At 36.5% G+C, this 14,989-nt stretch overlaps 1 protein-coding gene and 1 long non-coding RNA gene across 5 annotated transcripts in view; one reads left to right on the top strand and one right to left on the bottom strand.

Moving 5' to 3' along the window:
• The window catches only part of LOC122142000, a 108,097-nt gene that overhangs the window by 57,261 nt on the left and 35,847 nt on the right, over nt 1-14,989 (top strand). The window contains exon 3 of the long non-coding RNA XR_006158273.1: nt 1,037-1,221. This is a non-coding gene — a long non-coding RNA (uncharacterized LOC122142000). The remainder of the gene's footprint in view (nt 1-1,036; nt 1,222-14,989) is intronic.
• The window catches only part of LOC109110387 (paired box protein Pax-7-like), a 51,433-nt gene continuing 37,540 nt past the window's right edge, over nt 1,097-14,989 (bottom strand). For all 4 annotated transcript variants that reach the window (XM_042751178.1, XM_042751176.1, XM_042751180.1 and 1 more), the window contains exons 8-9: nt 5,902-6,151; nt 1,097-1,235 (exon numbers count right to left, since the gene is read on the bottom strand). In XM_042751178.1, coding sequence (XP_042607112.1) covers nt 1,120-1,235; nt 5,902-6,151 — 366 coding nt within the window. In that variant the 3' untranslated portion in view covers nt 1,097-1,119. The remainder of the gene's footprint in view (nt 1,236-5,901; nt 6,152-14,989) is intronic.

The raw sequence follows: 14,989 nt of genomic DNA, 5'->3' as shown, positions 1-14,989 counted from the left end.
TTCCCATTCTACAGTTCATTTTACAGTGACCACAGAGACAAATTCATTTCCATGAATAAACAAGTGCTACCAATTTAGTGCATCCTCTGCCAAAACTTCTGAAACATAAATTCACAAATCGCCCTTCGGCTATTCAATGGCTAATATCTGAAATCTGAAATCGTAAGCTAGACTTTCCATGAATAGCAAAGAAGCATATGGGAAAGTATATCAAAAGCCATAGAATGCTAAAATTGGCATTTGCCCATAAGGGCTCATTATAATGGTAATTATAGTGACCACAGATAAGAATTAGCCTGTGTTCATTTAAAAAAAAAAAATACTATAATGAAAACAATGTATTTTTGTCATTTGGTCATCATCATTTCAAAACAGTGTATGTTTTTAAGACAAAATCATCATAAATAACACTGATAACCCTAAAACACTTTCCACCCATATAAAGCAGGTCACAGACTGCTTTTTTGCCCCATATCAAGGCTCCACCAACCCAGATGAAACACATTGACTAGCCCAGGTTTTGTGGAATGTCAGCATCTCTCTGTGTATATCCATCAGAAATGTAATGTTACAAAGCAAGGCCCTGTGGTTAAAATAGAAACAGGAACTAAACATGAGAAAAATACAAATGAAACATGTAAACAAAGAGTAATTACAATAGTAAATGCAACAGCAATAGGAACAACCACATTTATAATAACAAATATAATTATAATACCATTGTTTTCTATAAACAACATGGTCCGAACAGTTTGGAATGGGCAACAGCTGCAGCTGTAGCCTATGTGTGCTAACACTGGATGCTGACGGGCAGGGCTTTAGTGATTTGGGCTCAGACAATTGATGCTCATTTTCCCTCGGTTTCTTTCTGAAGCCCTGAAAGGGTCTCTTTGTTGTGAAAGAGAGAAAGGATCGGGATGAGTAAGGAGATGTGGCACAATAGTGTCTGTTTTTATGTGGAATGGCTTTTGTATTCAAACTCCAATACTTACAAAAACTAATAAAGCCCCTAATTTTCTAACTCATTCACTCCTAGTCAGATGGACCACATGTTGGTGCTGCAGAAAGAACGGAGGGATGCTGGTGAAACAGATGAGTGGATGTTCAGTTCGAAATGCATCAATACGCCTGTCCCGTCTCCACCTGTAGCAGTCCGAGCACAGCTGAGTGCTCGCCGAGCTTCATCCTTCTCTGTGTGGACAAGCTCACATTCTTAGCCAGGTAATCCACCGCAGCTACACACAAAGAAGAAAATAATTCATTCATTTCTCAGTGATATGAAAATAATATGCAACAGTGCCAGTTTTGCCTGGATCTGTGAAGTACATGCACTTCATACAGACAGTTACTTGAACACACCAGTTCAACAGTAAATATGTTAACATAACATTTGTAATAATATAGTATATTGTTTGGCGTAATTTGTCTAAAATTATAATATTTTTGTTATATTATAGATTATATATGTATATGTATATATATATATATATATATATATATATATATATATTTTACATATATACATATATATACACACACACACACACACACATATGTATATGTTATATATGTATATATGTTATCTCTCTGTGTATATCCATCAGAAATGCTACAAAGCAAGGCCTTGTAGTTAATGAGCTAAACATAAACTAAACATGAGCAAAATAAAATGAAACATGTAAACAAGGAGTAATCGTAATTGCAAATAGGAACAACCACATTTATAATAACAAACATAATTATAAAACCATCTTTTTTCTAAAAAAAAAAACTGATTGGCATAATCGGTCTAAAATTATTATAGTTTTATCATACATAAAGTACATGAGTTCATACAGACAATTAAATACATGTGTTCTTTTTTTTCGCCACTTAAAATAAAAAAGGTCTTAGTGGTGTAACAGACTGGTCTCAATAAAAGAAAGAAAGAAAAATGCCATATGGCATAATCTATCTAAAATTAATATCTAAATATACTGTTATAGCTTTGTAAATTTAAGCAATAAAAAAATTAAGTATTATCAATATTAAAAAAAAAAAAACTTTGTCAGCCTATTGAAATTAGTGTGGTATAACTAAAATATTTTTTGTTTGTTTGTTTTAAGTAGATATATTTATTTTCTATATATATTAACTTTTCACCTTAATTTAAAAAAAATAATGGTTAAGTTCTGGAAAATTTGTACTTCAGGGTTACACCACTTGACAGTTTTTTAGAGCCTTTAAATCTGAATTAAAATGAAAAAATTAAGTATGAATGTATGAAATATGTAACAAAAAATGTATGAAATAAACATGAATACAAAGTATATTTCTACATTTTCATCTTGGACATCTTATTTGTAATTGATCCATATAAGCAATTTTTTTGAAAATGATGAAATATTTTATTACTTTTAACTTAACGATTATACCACTTGATGTTTTATAGTCTTTGAATCAAAATAAACAAAAAACTTTTTTTTTTTTAATGTATAAAAACCAAAATGCATACAAAGGTGACTTTTCCTTATTTGTCATTGATCCGTATAAGCATACTACTTTGGTTTTAGTTTTGGGTTGAGTTTCAGAGCAGACAGTTCACATCACTGTGAGCTTTCACAAACACACTGCTGATTCCAGAGTCACAGAGCACCTGTTCCCCACTGTCACTCACTCCTGTCATAGCGAGTATTCCTCAGCACATTCCTCATTATGTCTTTCATCCTCTTCTCAAAATTCCACACTTCCCATCATATAACATTATGTTGTGCCACACCAATCTATTCCATACATCCATCTTCCTAAAAAAGCCTCCCAAATTGGCATGAACAAGATTTAAATAAATAAATACAGGCCTTTTTACTACAAGTTCTTTTGAACACAATCAGTTGGGGAAGAAAAGTTGAAGCTAAAACTTTTTCAGCTCTACTGAGTAGATTTAGATAATAAGTCCACTCGATTTTCTACGCCTGAGAAAACTGTTACTGTTGATCGAGATATGTATCTGTACATCTGCGCGAAATGCAATAGAGAGAGAGTAGAGAGACGGCAGAAAGAGTAGCGAGATTCCCACCAGATAGGTGTAGCACACAAAACGGTGTGACTAACACAGCACCTGAGGGCACGGCTCGCATTGGATTGATCTGGAGTCTGGCTTCACTGGGAGATCTTTATCAGGAGCACGTGTCGACTCTATCCCGCGGGCTGATCCAGGGTCAGAGGGCACCTCGAGTCCCGCTCACAACCCAGGACCTCAACATTGATTTGCCTCCCTTCTCACACTGTTTCAATTTAAATACATGCGCTAAAGACATTAAGGACATTTGATTGGTGGAAAAAGACAGCGAATCGCATTTGGGGTTGCGAGGACAAACCAAGGACAGGACAGAAGTGGTGCAGCGCAAAAAACTGGGGAAGCTCCAATTAACCCCTCTAGCCACAGAAAAGGCCTCTCTCACTGAGTCCAACTGGAATTGGTTTACTTATTAAGTTAGCACAGCGCTAGCTGTAACCTTCAGGTAATTATTTGCATGGACGTTTCCCACCCCCATCCTCAAAGCTGAAATGCAAAAAATGGAAGTGAAAACAGTCAAGCGGAGGAGGTTAAACCTGAGGGCTTTGCATTTCGAAATTGACAGGACTGGGTTTGCGCTACTGGAGTGTTTTTGGATTTGGCATTGCGACCACAGCCACTCCTTTTCCGACAAGCGATAAACACAGTGATCATTTGATCAAAACGTCAACAGTAATGACAAAACGCATCATGACAGAGACGTCTACGATTAATGGATATAAAAAAGGCGAGCATTAGCGCGCTGGCATTAGCTGCTGGCATGTCAAGAGCCTCTGATGTTTTTTGGTCGGAGGCCCTTTGATTACCCCAGTCGAGGAGGTGTTATTTGAACCTCTCCTTCCTTTATTCATCATTAGCAGAAGTGTTGAGGCGGGGCAGAGCGAGGGTGCGCGCGGATGGTGCCAGACATCTGTCAGTGTGACAGTAAGCGCCGCACGTTAGCGTCTGTAAGCAAAAGCAAAAAAGGAAGCTGTCAGGGAACCGCGGTACGTACGGTAGCAGCCGCATACCTGTGGGTGGGCTAGCTGTCTGTACAGGAGACACTGGTGCTGACAGCTAGCAGAGAGAGTAATCACAGCTCAGTTAACCTCTCTCCCTCAGGAAGCCTTTCTCTCCTGTCAGCCCCGTTTACTCCTTAAATCCCCCTCAGACCGAATCTCTGCCTTCCCTAAGAGGAGCAGCGAATCTGCTCTCTGACACTCACGGTCACAACCAACACACGCACCTCTACAAAGTGCACCCTTAAGCTGTCTCCCGAATTTCAATGAAATATTAGACAGGTGATTTTGCACCAAGGGGAGTACTTAAAAGAAATAGTTCCCTCAAACGTTAGGATTCGGTACTAAACTCAACTAAAATAACGGAATGTAAATTATCTGAATTGTAAATCATTTAATGAATAACTAGGTACTCGTTTCAATATGATAGAAAGCGATGCCACAAAAGTATCATAAAAGTGGTAAATGGGATATTTCTGTGTAATTGTTTGAGAAATTTACTAGCAATTTCTAAATAAAAATTTAGTCCTGGCTTTACACTCTTAAAAATAAAGGTGCTTCACGATGCCATATAAGAACCTTTTTTGTCTAAATGGTTTCATAAAGAACCTTTAACATCAGTAGAACCTTTCTGTTTCACAAAAGTATCTTTGTGGATTATAAAAATGTAAGAAAGAGATGGTTCTTTAAAGAACCTTGGCTGAATGCTTCTTTGTGGAACCAAAAATGGTTCTTCTATGGCACCGCTGTGAAGAACCTTTTAAGCACCTTTATTTTTAGGAGTGTAACTACCATGTACTTACATAAAAAAATAAGTACAATTTACTTATTGTGTCCATACTGTATTGTAAAACACTTTTGCTGCTATTGAGGCGGGTAATGTTAGGGACAGGTTGATGGTATTGGTAGGCATAAGGGTGGGTTAAGGTGTAAGGGATGGGTCAACAATGTAATTATGAATGTAATTACAAAAAATAATTACAGATGTAATTACATGCAGGTATTTTCCAAAATATAAGTACAATGTAAAAACATATATGTACACAATAAATGCATTGTATATAAATTGATTCATTTAAATGTAAGTACATAGTAGTTAAGTCTGCTTAATATAAAGTGGGACCCAAATGATTCAGGTCAGTTTTGTGTACTAGCTCATTTGATTCATTTGATAGATCTGTTATAGAGAATCCATGAGAAAAATGTATAGATTTCGGTCTGTTTCTCGCACAAAGCTATCATATGGCTTGAAAATATGGGATGTAGTGCATTATAGTGCACAAGTTGTAAAGAGATCTTCATTACATGGAGGAAAAAACGTTCAGGATATTCAACTAAAAATTCTTCTTTTGCATTCCATAGAAGAACAAAAGTCATATGGTTTATAAAAACAGAGGGATGAAGTGGATGATATACATGACCTTTTTAAATGAACTACTTTTTAAGAAGGTCCTGGTTCTTGAATTAACATCAACAGCAGTTGTTGAGGGAACAAATTAAATAAGAAATGTCAGTTTAACTGTTTTAGCTTATCTTAAACTTTTTTTTTTTTGTCTTATTTTAAATCATTTTAAGTCATCTTGAGGTCCTCTTGGAAGAAGTTTGCTGTGGCCCCCTGGTTGAGAACCACTGCAGTATAATGTTAAAAATAAATTACTATTAGGGGTTAAAAGTCACACATTTCAGGTTTGGTGTAAATGAAAGGGTTACATTTTTAAATTTACTCATTTAAGCTGCTTTTATCTAAAGGGACTTATGTGCAACTTGAGTCTGATGGGTTTGTCGGAGTAAATGCAACAAAAAAAGTAATACATTTTTACTATAAGTAAAGAGAAGAGAGGCACTTACTCTGGCCGTACTGACTGTACTGGTAGCCCGCAGTGACGGGGTCCACGCTGTAGCTGGTGGTGCTGTACGTAGGGGGGCAGTAGGACTGGGAGGAGGGCAGGCTGTCAGCAGTCTTGATAGGCTCAGAGCGATGGCTGCAGCTGGCTGAGATGGGGTTGGAGGCCTCCAGGCCACTGTGCAGGGGGGAGATGGAAAACTCATGCTGGGGCTGAGGGGCCACAGCACTAGGGTTGCTGAGGATGCTCATCACCTGGTGGGTAGAAAGGAGCGAGAGTCAGGATCAGCAAAAAGATATGGAAACCACTTTATCATAGGCAGTAAATCGGTTTTTCTCAATTCATTGTTGGTCACTGCATGTCACACGAAGTTCAAGGCCTCATCCTTGATAAGGGTTAAATATCTTCACAACGACCCCTTTCCTGCATCCCAAGGGAGCATTTACTAGGCTGAAAACAGTGTCAGGGTAAATAACAGGCACAGCGCAGAGCCGGGTGGTAGAGAGGGTGTTCAGAGAGTGCCAGGGTTGTCTGTCCTGAGGCTTTTCTTTATAACAAGCTCCCAGGGAGAATTTAATCTGGAGCCTTCAGCCATCCCAGAGTCTCAACCCTCATGAATGATTAAAATAATAAACACTCATATTAGATGCCCCCAGAGATTGAAAGATTAGACACTCTACAAGGTCTGTCCTTGTTTTGTGTAATATTGTTTACAGCAAATGTAACCCAGTAAACTCTGGAAAATAATAATAAAAATTACAATATTTTAATATATACATTACTGGTAAAAAAATGTTTGGAATCATTATGATTTTATTGAAAGAAGTCTCTTATGCTCACCAAGGCTGTATTTATTTGATTAAAAGTAAAGTGAAAGTGACGTACAGCCAAGTATGGTGACCCATACTCAGAATTCACGCTCTGCATTTAACCCATCCAAAGTGCACACACACAGCAGTGAACACACATACACTGGGAACACACACCTGGAGCAGTGGGCAGCCATTTATGTAGGCTTACTTGGCATACTTTTCATGTTAATATGTGCTAAAATGTAATTTATTGTCAGAATCCATTACTCGGGTCTTCAGTGTCACATAATCCTTCAGAAATCAGTCTAATTTGCTGATCTGCTGATTTTTTGAATTTGCTGATCAATGTTGAAGACAGATGTACTGCTTAATGATGCACAATAAAATATTCAGTTTACAAATATTACTCAATGTTTCTGCACCCTTCACATTTTATCTAAAGTAAAAATAAAAAAATAAAACCTAATTATAACGCAATAATTTAAAATATTCTATTGATTTTTTCAGTTATTTTCATAGAAATCTGCACATAAAGCCATCTGTACACAAAGTCATGGTGTCATGCTGATTACCACAGAAAGCAAAAAATAAATGAATAAAATTAAATATATTATTTACATATATGTATACACATATATACCTATTAACAACAACAAAAAAAGACTATTAATAATAACTGAACCATTGTATAAGTGATAGGTTAAAGTCAGAGTCATTCAACCCTGTTTCAAAACCAGTGTGAAGCAACCGGATAGAAGGGGTGGAGGCAGAGTAAAAAAAAAGTGTGTGTGAAAGGAGAAAAAGAGGGTCAGAGACGCTGTACGCAGAGGTTTCTCTGCCTGCCACATGCTCCTCAACTGCAGACTGAAACAAAGCATCCTCCTGAACATCAGGTTCACGTTGTGGCTCGCTATGCCCCGCTGCCCTTTGGCCGTCTCAGGACCCAACCTGCTAAACCAATTAGCCCATCATAGAGCTGCTGCGAGCAAAATCAAGCCCACCTGCACCACTCAAAATAACATCCATGGGCTATTTGTTGAAGTCTGATACAACCCAGGAGATGACAGAGGACTTCAGAATGATCAGCTACACGTATGGAAATAAATCAACGTACAACAAGGCATCGGCCCACCAGTGTGCATACATTCTCAGATGCATGGCCTAAACAGATAAGTGAATTTAGACTTATATCCTCCCGAAGCTTCCAGGAAAATATGCAGCACTTAAAACATATTAAATACATAAAAGGCCACTTGAAATGAAGCATATTGGAGTATACGAGTGCGGAAAGTCCCTCTTCTCATGTGATATATGATATGAGCAGGCCAGGCATACTTCCTGTGATGAAGGTGGCGGAGAGAGAGAGGGAAATGTGTTAATTAATGGGGCAGCACACAGTGGGCTGTCACGCTGCTGAGCGCTGGTGTATGACCCTGGACACGGGGCGATGGGTCAGGGGCAAACCGCCTGCCCGACAGGGGACTGAATGGGCAGCTGGAGGGGAGACAGATTTAACAGGCGCTTAATTGAGGTCTGATTATATTCAGCTCTAGCCGTTAAATGAAATGCCCCTCACAGGACTGTATTCAACACTATTGTGTTGAATGCATGGTATATTAATATTCAAATTCATCTGTTTACTCTGTGCACATTATTGATCTTATGGTGAACATTTCACCTGTGCATATATTTCATTTAAAAAAAATGTTTGACCTCATAATTCTGATGATGTATGTCAGACTTCTCCAATTACTTTGTTTGTATAAACCCCGCCCCTTTCTTACAATACACTGCAAGCTGCCATTCAGATTTGCCTCCATCCAATCAACAACTGACGGATAGACCAATTCATTGCCTTAGATTTTGTCTTTTTAAGAATCCTTTTTACTTGGATATATGACACAATAGGGAAATGTCGCTATTTCCATTTAATCATGACTTTAAATAGCAAAATATTAAAGATGTTAGACAACATATTGAAATGACATTAAGTCATGAGACAAACAATGATGTCTGACCTGCACCATGTGCAGCATATATTCACAATACACATTGTTTCAAAGCAGCTGTATCGAAAATGCTTGTTTTAATGTTACATTTGGGAAGAATTTTATTATTAGCCACAGATGAGTGTATCAAAGTAATGTCCATATGGCAGTAATAAAATACAAGTTATGGTTAGTTAACATTATGTATTCAGTTAAGCAGACAAAACAAATGTGTTAGGCAGCAATGGTAATGATTACAGTATAAGGGTAGTTTTACAACGTAAGGATATTATTTAACAGTTTTGTATGTCGATCCAAAGTTAGCATCACCTGAAGTCTTTGCAGGATTTGATAGATATGCATATTGTCTCAAATTTCATTGTTCATCACAACAAAAAGCCATTATATGACTTTGGAAGACTTAGCCATACTCACCTTTTTGTGCTTGAAAAATGACAAAAATGGCATAAAAGCACCACGAAGGTGCCCATATGACACATAGGCAATATATTCCAAATTCCTTTTGATGTCATATAGTAGCTTTTATACTGCAAAATTTAATGTCCACATGACTGTGATCAGTACATGAACAAATGTAGTCACTATAGTAAAGCATAGCACGAAGATTCGTGGAAAATAACAGCAAATGGGTTTTATAACACATAAGAATGAGTAAATAGAGTAAATAATGATTTTTTTTGTGTGAAATACTCTTTTAAAGTTTTGATTTCTGTTGATTAATCCATTTAAACTAGGAATAACAAGAATTTCCAACAAACCACAATGAAGTCATGAAATTCTGTAATCCTCTGTATTCCCCAAATGCTGACGTTTCACTGTAATATGAGGTAATTTGAGCTAATAGTAAAGCTTGAGCCTATGTAAGTTCAGCATCTCCCCAGGAGTGGCGTTTTAATCAGATGAGCGGGGGACGCCAACACAAGGGGTGTCAGCCCAGAATGTGGGCAGAGAGCGCTGGGTGCCTGACACCTCCATTCAGCCCTGCGCTTAAGCAGCCTGTAGCCTGGGTGATGCCATTATTGTGCTGGAAGACAAATTATTCAAATCTTCAAATTTAGCATAACCTTATTGACATCAATTAAAGTGGCAAACGGAGAATATTCCAGCATGGTGAGAGGTAGAGCCTGGCTTTTTATCATGAGAGGCAGCACGTGGTGAGGCTATTGTCAGCTCAATCCTCTCGCCGCACAGTGCACCACGGAGAGAGGCCTGCCTTAAACCGCAGCACCCAGCCAGCTGTAATTAGGACATTCAACTTAAAGTGCACATGGAGCCACAACACAAACACAACAAACAGCAGGACGGCCTGTGAACTCTTTACATGGGCTACTGCACTCACAGTGGGACAACCGCAAAACAGAAGGGGCAGAAACGTCAAAGTCTGGCTCTGTTTTAGAAAGGGCTCACATATCACAAATCAAAATTGTTTTTAAGAAAACAGAAGACAGTTTTCTTAAGAGACTATATTAGTGTGAACGTTTCAGGATAAATGCAAGTTAAATGATTAGTATAGAAAAAAAAACACTGTTACTCAGTTTGTAAATACATTTTAAAAAATGCGGAAAAAATAAAATTGGAGAAATAAATAATAAAATGAAATAATGTTCTAGAATAAATAAAGGTAAAATGATTAGCATAGAAAATAACATTGGCACTCATTTTGTAAATAAAAATAAAATAAAAATAAGTTGAATGATTAGTATAGAAAATAACACTGTTACTCAGTTTGTAAATACATAAAAAAAAATTCAAATACTTTTTTAAAAACAAAATTGGGAAAAAAATCTAATTGGAAAAATAAATAATAAAATGAAATTATGTTCTAGAATAAATAAAGGTTAAATGATTAGCATAACATTGTCAATAAGTTTGTACAAAAAATAAATAAATAAAATAAAACATGATAAAATGTAATAAATAAAATAGGAGAAAATAAAATTAAAATAAAAAGGGGAAGGGTAACGGAATTTAATAAATGCATTCAAAGTATAAGGGTTAAATATGCAAAATATGGTTTGCAGAAAAGGTTCCTACATCACTACATTTTGTTAGAATTTTCAAATTGTGTACATAAACTTTTAGTATAAGCCAGAGATTCTGTTAAAGGGCAAAATATATAAACTCGGATAACCTTGCCTGCAGTTAGATGCCAAGACTACAACCGAGTAGAGTCGACAGCCCAGTCGGATGCAGACTTGTAATCTATTATTTCCTTCCATACTACCATTGCGAAGTAAAAATCAATATTCTTTCCACATGTGTAACCTTTTTGTATCTGATACGGCTGGTGGGAGGAAACTGGAATATTTGCCAATCAATCTGGCTGACAAACAACATCCCCAGGCAGTGCGACTCTCCAGGCCCACAAACACCAGAGGACAAATCCAGGCCGACCCACACCAGCACACAGTGCGAACACCCCGGCTGAGACACACTTAACTTTCTTGAGCCCTTTCAAAGTAACTCCCCACCCCCACAGCCCTCACCCCCCACCCCAGCCCAACTATTTCCTCTTTCTCTCTCTCTCTCTTTCATTCTGTGAAGCATCCCCCCAGTAGCTAGGCTTTCATTTGTTGTTGGTCTGTGTGAGAGCTGCTAGTGCAGATAATGCCAGGCAGGATCCAGTTTAAAGGACATAGCTGCAGGCGTTTCGCTCCTCTCCCTCTCTCGCTCCTTTTCACTTTCTGTCTCCCGACAGATAGATTACTTTATAAATAATAATAAAAAGTAATTAATTCTCTCAACTTCAGAGCCCTCTAGCCTGCAGCAGTGTAAATGTAAAACTGGAAATTGATACAATGTGCATCCTTTCAGATAAACAAACAGCGCAGTGGCAATAAAAAGGAAAGCTTTTCACACTACCATAATTTCCTTAACTGTCAAATTATATTTTTTGTCTGAGTAAATGTTTGACGTGACTTGGTTCTTTGTTGGATTTTTTTTCTTGTCGAAATGGAACGAGGCTCATGCTTAACTGGAACAAAACTGAAATGCGATGACAGGGAAAAAACAACAGGATAATAAAACAAAAAAACAACAAAAAAACAACAAAAAAGAAGACTTAATAACACCACTACTCTTTATTAATAATGTGATGTATCAATAATAACTAAATCACGGTACAATCTTTTGTCATTTGGTGGGCGGGAGGCCAATTAAAGCAGCAGTTTTAGGACTTGCTAGAGAAATAGTACAAATTTAGAGGTTACAGGATTGTTTATTGTCAACCCCATGTCCCAGTGGTCACTACAGGCTTTGATATAAATTTGATATAACTCAACAACAACAGTATTAAAATATACAATTTGTTTTTAAACATTTATAACAACTTCAAAAAATAATTTGTAAGATGTACAATAACCTTCAACATTTCACATTTGATTCAGTGTTACTTGCCATTTCTTTGTAATTATTTGTGAAAGTGAATAGCAATTTGTCAGTAAAAATAGTTTCAAAGTAAATCCCACACCATTTTTGTAACAACGGATGACTACAAATATTAATAAAGATATTAATAATAGTAATAATAATATTAATCAAACAATTAAATAATAATTATAATCAGTCTATACATTTTATTATATATTTTACTAATATAAAGCCTATATAATATATATTACATGTTTAAAATATAAAATATAACAATAATTTAATATATGTAAATTTATCGGGGTTTTTTTTCTATTATAAGGAAACTGTTTCTTTGTAATTATTTGTGAATGTTTTTAGAAATTTCTCAGCAAAAATAGTTTTAAAGCAAATCCCACACCATTTTTGTTAAAATGATTGACTACAAATATTAATAAAAATAAAATATAATAAGAATATTAATCAAACCAATTAAATAATCAATAATTATAACCAGTCTATACATTTTATTATATATTACACTAATATAAAGCATATATATAATATTACATGAGTAAAATATAATAATATAACAATAATATATGTAAATTCATCAGTTTTTCTATTTTTACAGACAAAGGAAGCTGTTTTCTCATGCTGCCAAGTTTTTATGTCAATAGATTTTAAGTTGTATTTAAACCAAAATACACTCTTAAGAACAACAAGTGTTCTGCTGTAGGTTTAACTGTAGGTGAATCCCCTGTAGAGAGCTATTATAGCATAAAAAGACACTCAAAAAAGACAGTCCCTGACAATACAGACCAAAATCTGGCCTGTCCACCTGCTCTAAAAGAGAGAGAGAGAGAGAGCGAGCGAGCGAGAGCAGTAGGACAAATGTGGGTGGAGACTTAAGGAGGACAGTGTGTGTCTGTGGGCCAGCTAACTCACACACACAAAATCTCTCTTTTACGCACATCCACACTCAGCTTAATCTGTCCAAGACTGGATTTGCTGGTGTGTAAGAGAGCCGCTCTCGTTTCACTGGAATATACACAAGCATGTTGGGAAAATGTCACCTGTGCAGGGAGCTGGAATTACAAGGGTTGATGTCATAAGGCTATCTGCACAGCTAAAGGTTACATGTCCTACCCTCAGACCTCCAGTCCTAATATCATACTTACAGAGATCAGCTGCAGTAAATGAACTGAGTTAAGGGGGATAGATGCGGTGTGAATACATTGCATACATAAAAAAGACAATGCTTCCAAAAAACGATATTGGATTTGGGGATTAGCAAACAGAGCACAATGTTCTCTTGAGTGACATGAGTATAAAAACACTCACCGACTTCAGCATTACATTTCAGGGGCAATATCTGATGCAATGCAGCCGTAATTAAAGAAGCGCTGCCATTCTTTGTCGGAAAGTCGCTTTTCAGAGAGAAGCCATAATCCTCAAACACCCCAACACCCACAATGCCAGAATCAACTAGCGAACAATGTCAAGAGGCAAGATAGCAAACAGGAAAACACAGAAATGGAAATGTGGACATTTGAGCGTGGTAGTTCTAGAATGCAGTGCTGAGTGATGTAATTCCACACAGATCTGGGCAATACAACTATGACTCATGCTGAGATGCTCATTAGTTCAAAATAAAGTGTGTCTTTGTACACCACAAGTGACAACATACACAAGTGCAACAAGAATTTAATATAAATAATTAAAAATAATACACAAAATACAAATAATTAATAATAACAATAATTAATATAAAATAATAGTATTATTTGTTATAATTTATTATTAATAATAACAACAATACTTTCAATTTACTCCATCCCCAAATTCACACAATTTTTTTAAATAATATAAAAAAAAATAAATTACAATAATAAAAACAACATTATTACAATTAAAAATAACCATTTCAATATAACCACACCCCAAATTCACACATGATCCATCATAAATCATCATAAAAAACCAATAATTGTCACATGATTCCTCAGAAATCATTATAATTTGCCAATTTGTTCATCATGAAAATTTAATTTTGTGCAACTTAATAATTTTATGGAAACCGGGTTACATTTTTTCAGGGTTTCAGGGCTTTGATGAATAGAAAGTTCACAAGAACATTATTTAATTGAAATACATTTTGTAATAATGTAAATAATGTAATGCACCTTTACTGTACTTTTGATCAGTTTAATGTGAAAACTATTTCTTTAAAAAAAGTAAAAAGAAATCTTACTGACCCCAAATTTTGCAGTTTGTAGTTCCAGAAATTACACCATACATGAACTATTATAAAATTCTCTCTTCTGTGATATTCTTCAATATAAAGCCTCAACATTAAAAGTGCAAGGGGTTAATCATGCAATATAAATTAATTTCCATATATCATCACCTATTAGCTAGTAGCTACACTAGAAAAGACACTATGAGTCTATCAAGCAAACAGTACATGAACACACACAGGAGAACCAGACCATCATGGCATCAGTGCAGTCGCCTTGAAAGGTGACAAAACATGACCCCCACCCGAGAGACAAAATGGCTATTTTTGAAATAAACACTATTGCATAAAATCAATTAGTGGTTTTGTCACGGCTGGAGCCAGAGGTGGGTAATTAGAAGACCCGTCTGTTTACGGCGAGACCTTCGTGGGATCTCTCTCTCCCCTAGTGGCAGGGAGCAGATGACATAGATGATTTCCTCTCCTGCCTCGATGTCACTGCGCTAATTGGCCACAGCACATTAATTGAAAGTGAAAAGAAGAGTGGGCCAGAAGCGGGGAGGGTAGGGGGGTGGGTGTTTGACTGTGAGAGGGGATGGCACAGACTGCCATATAGGGTGGAAGCGGAGGCTGAGGTGGCTGGGGAGTCTTTAATTGTTTCAAATTAGGCATGTGATTGACAGT

Source organism: Cyprinus carpio, chromosome B23 (assembly GCF_018340385.1).
Source record: "Cyprinus carpio isolate SPL01 chromosome B23, ASM1834038v1, whole genome shotgun sequence".
Classification (NCBI taxonomy): Eukaryota; Metazoa; Chordata; class Actinopteri; order Cypriniformes; family Cyprinidae; genus Cyprinus; species Cyprinus carpio.
The sequence above is the reverse complement of the archived record's forward strand: the minus strand, read 5'-3'. Positions and strand labels throughout refer to the sequence as shown.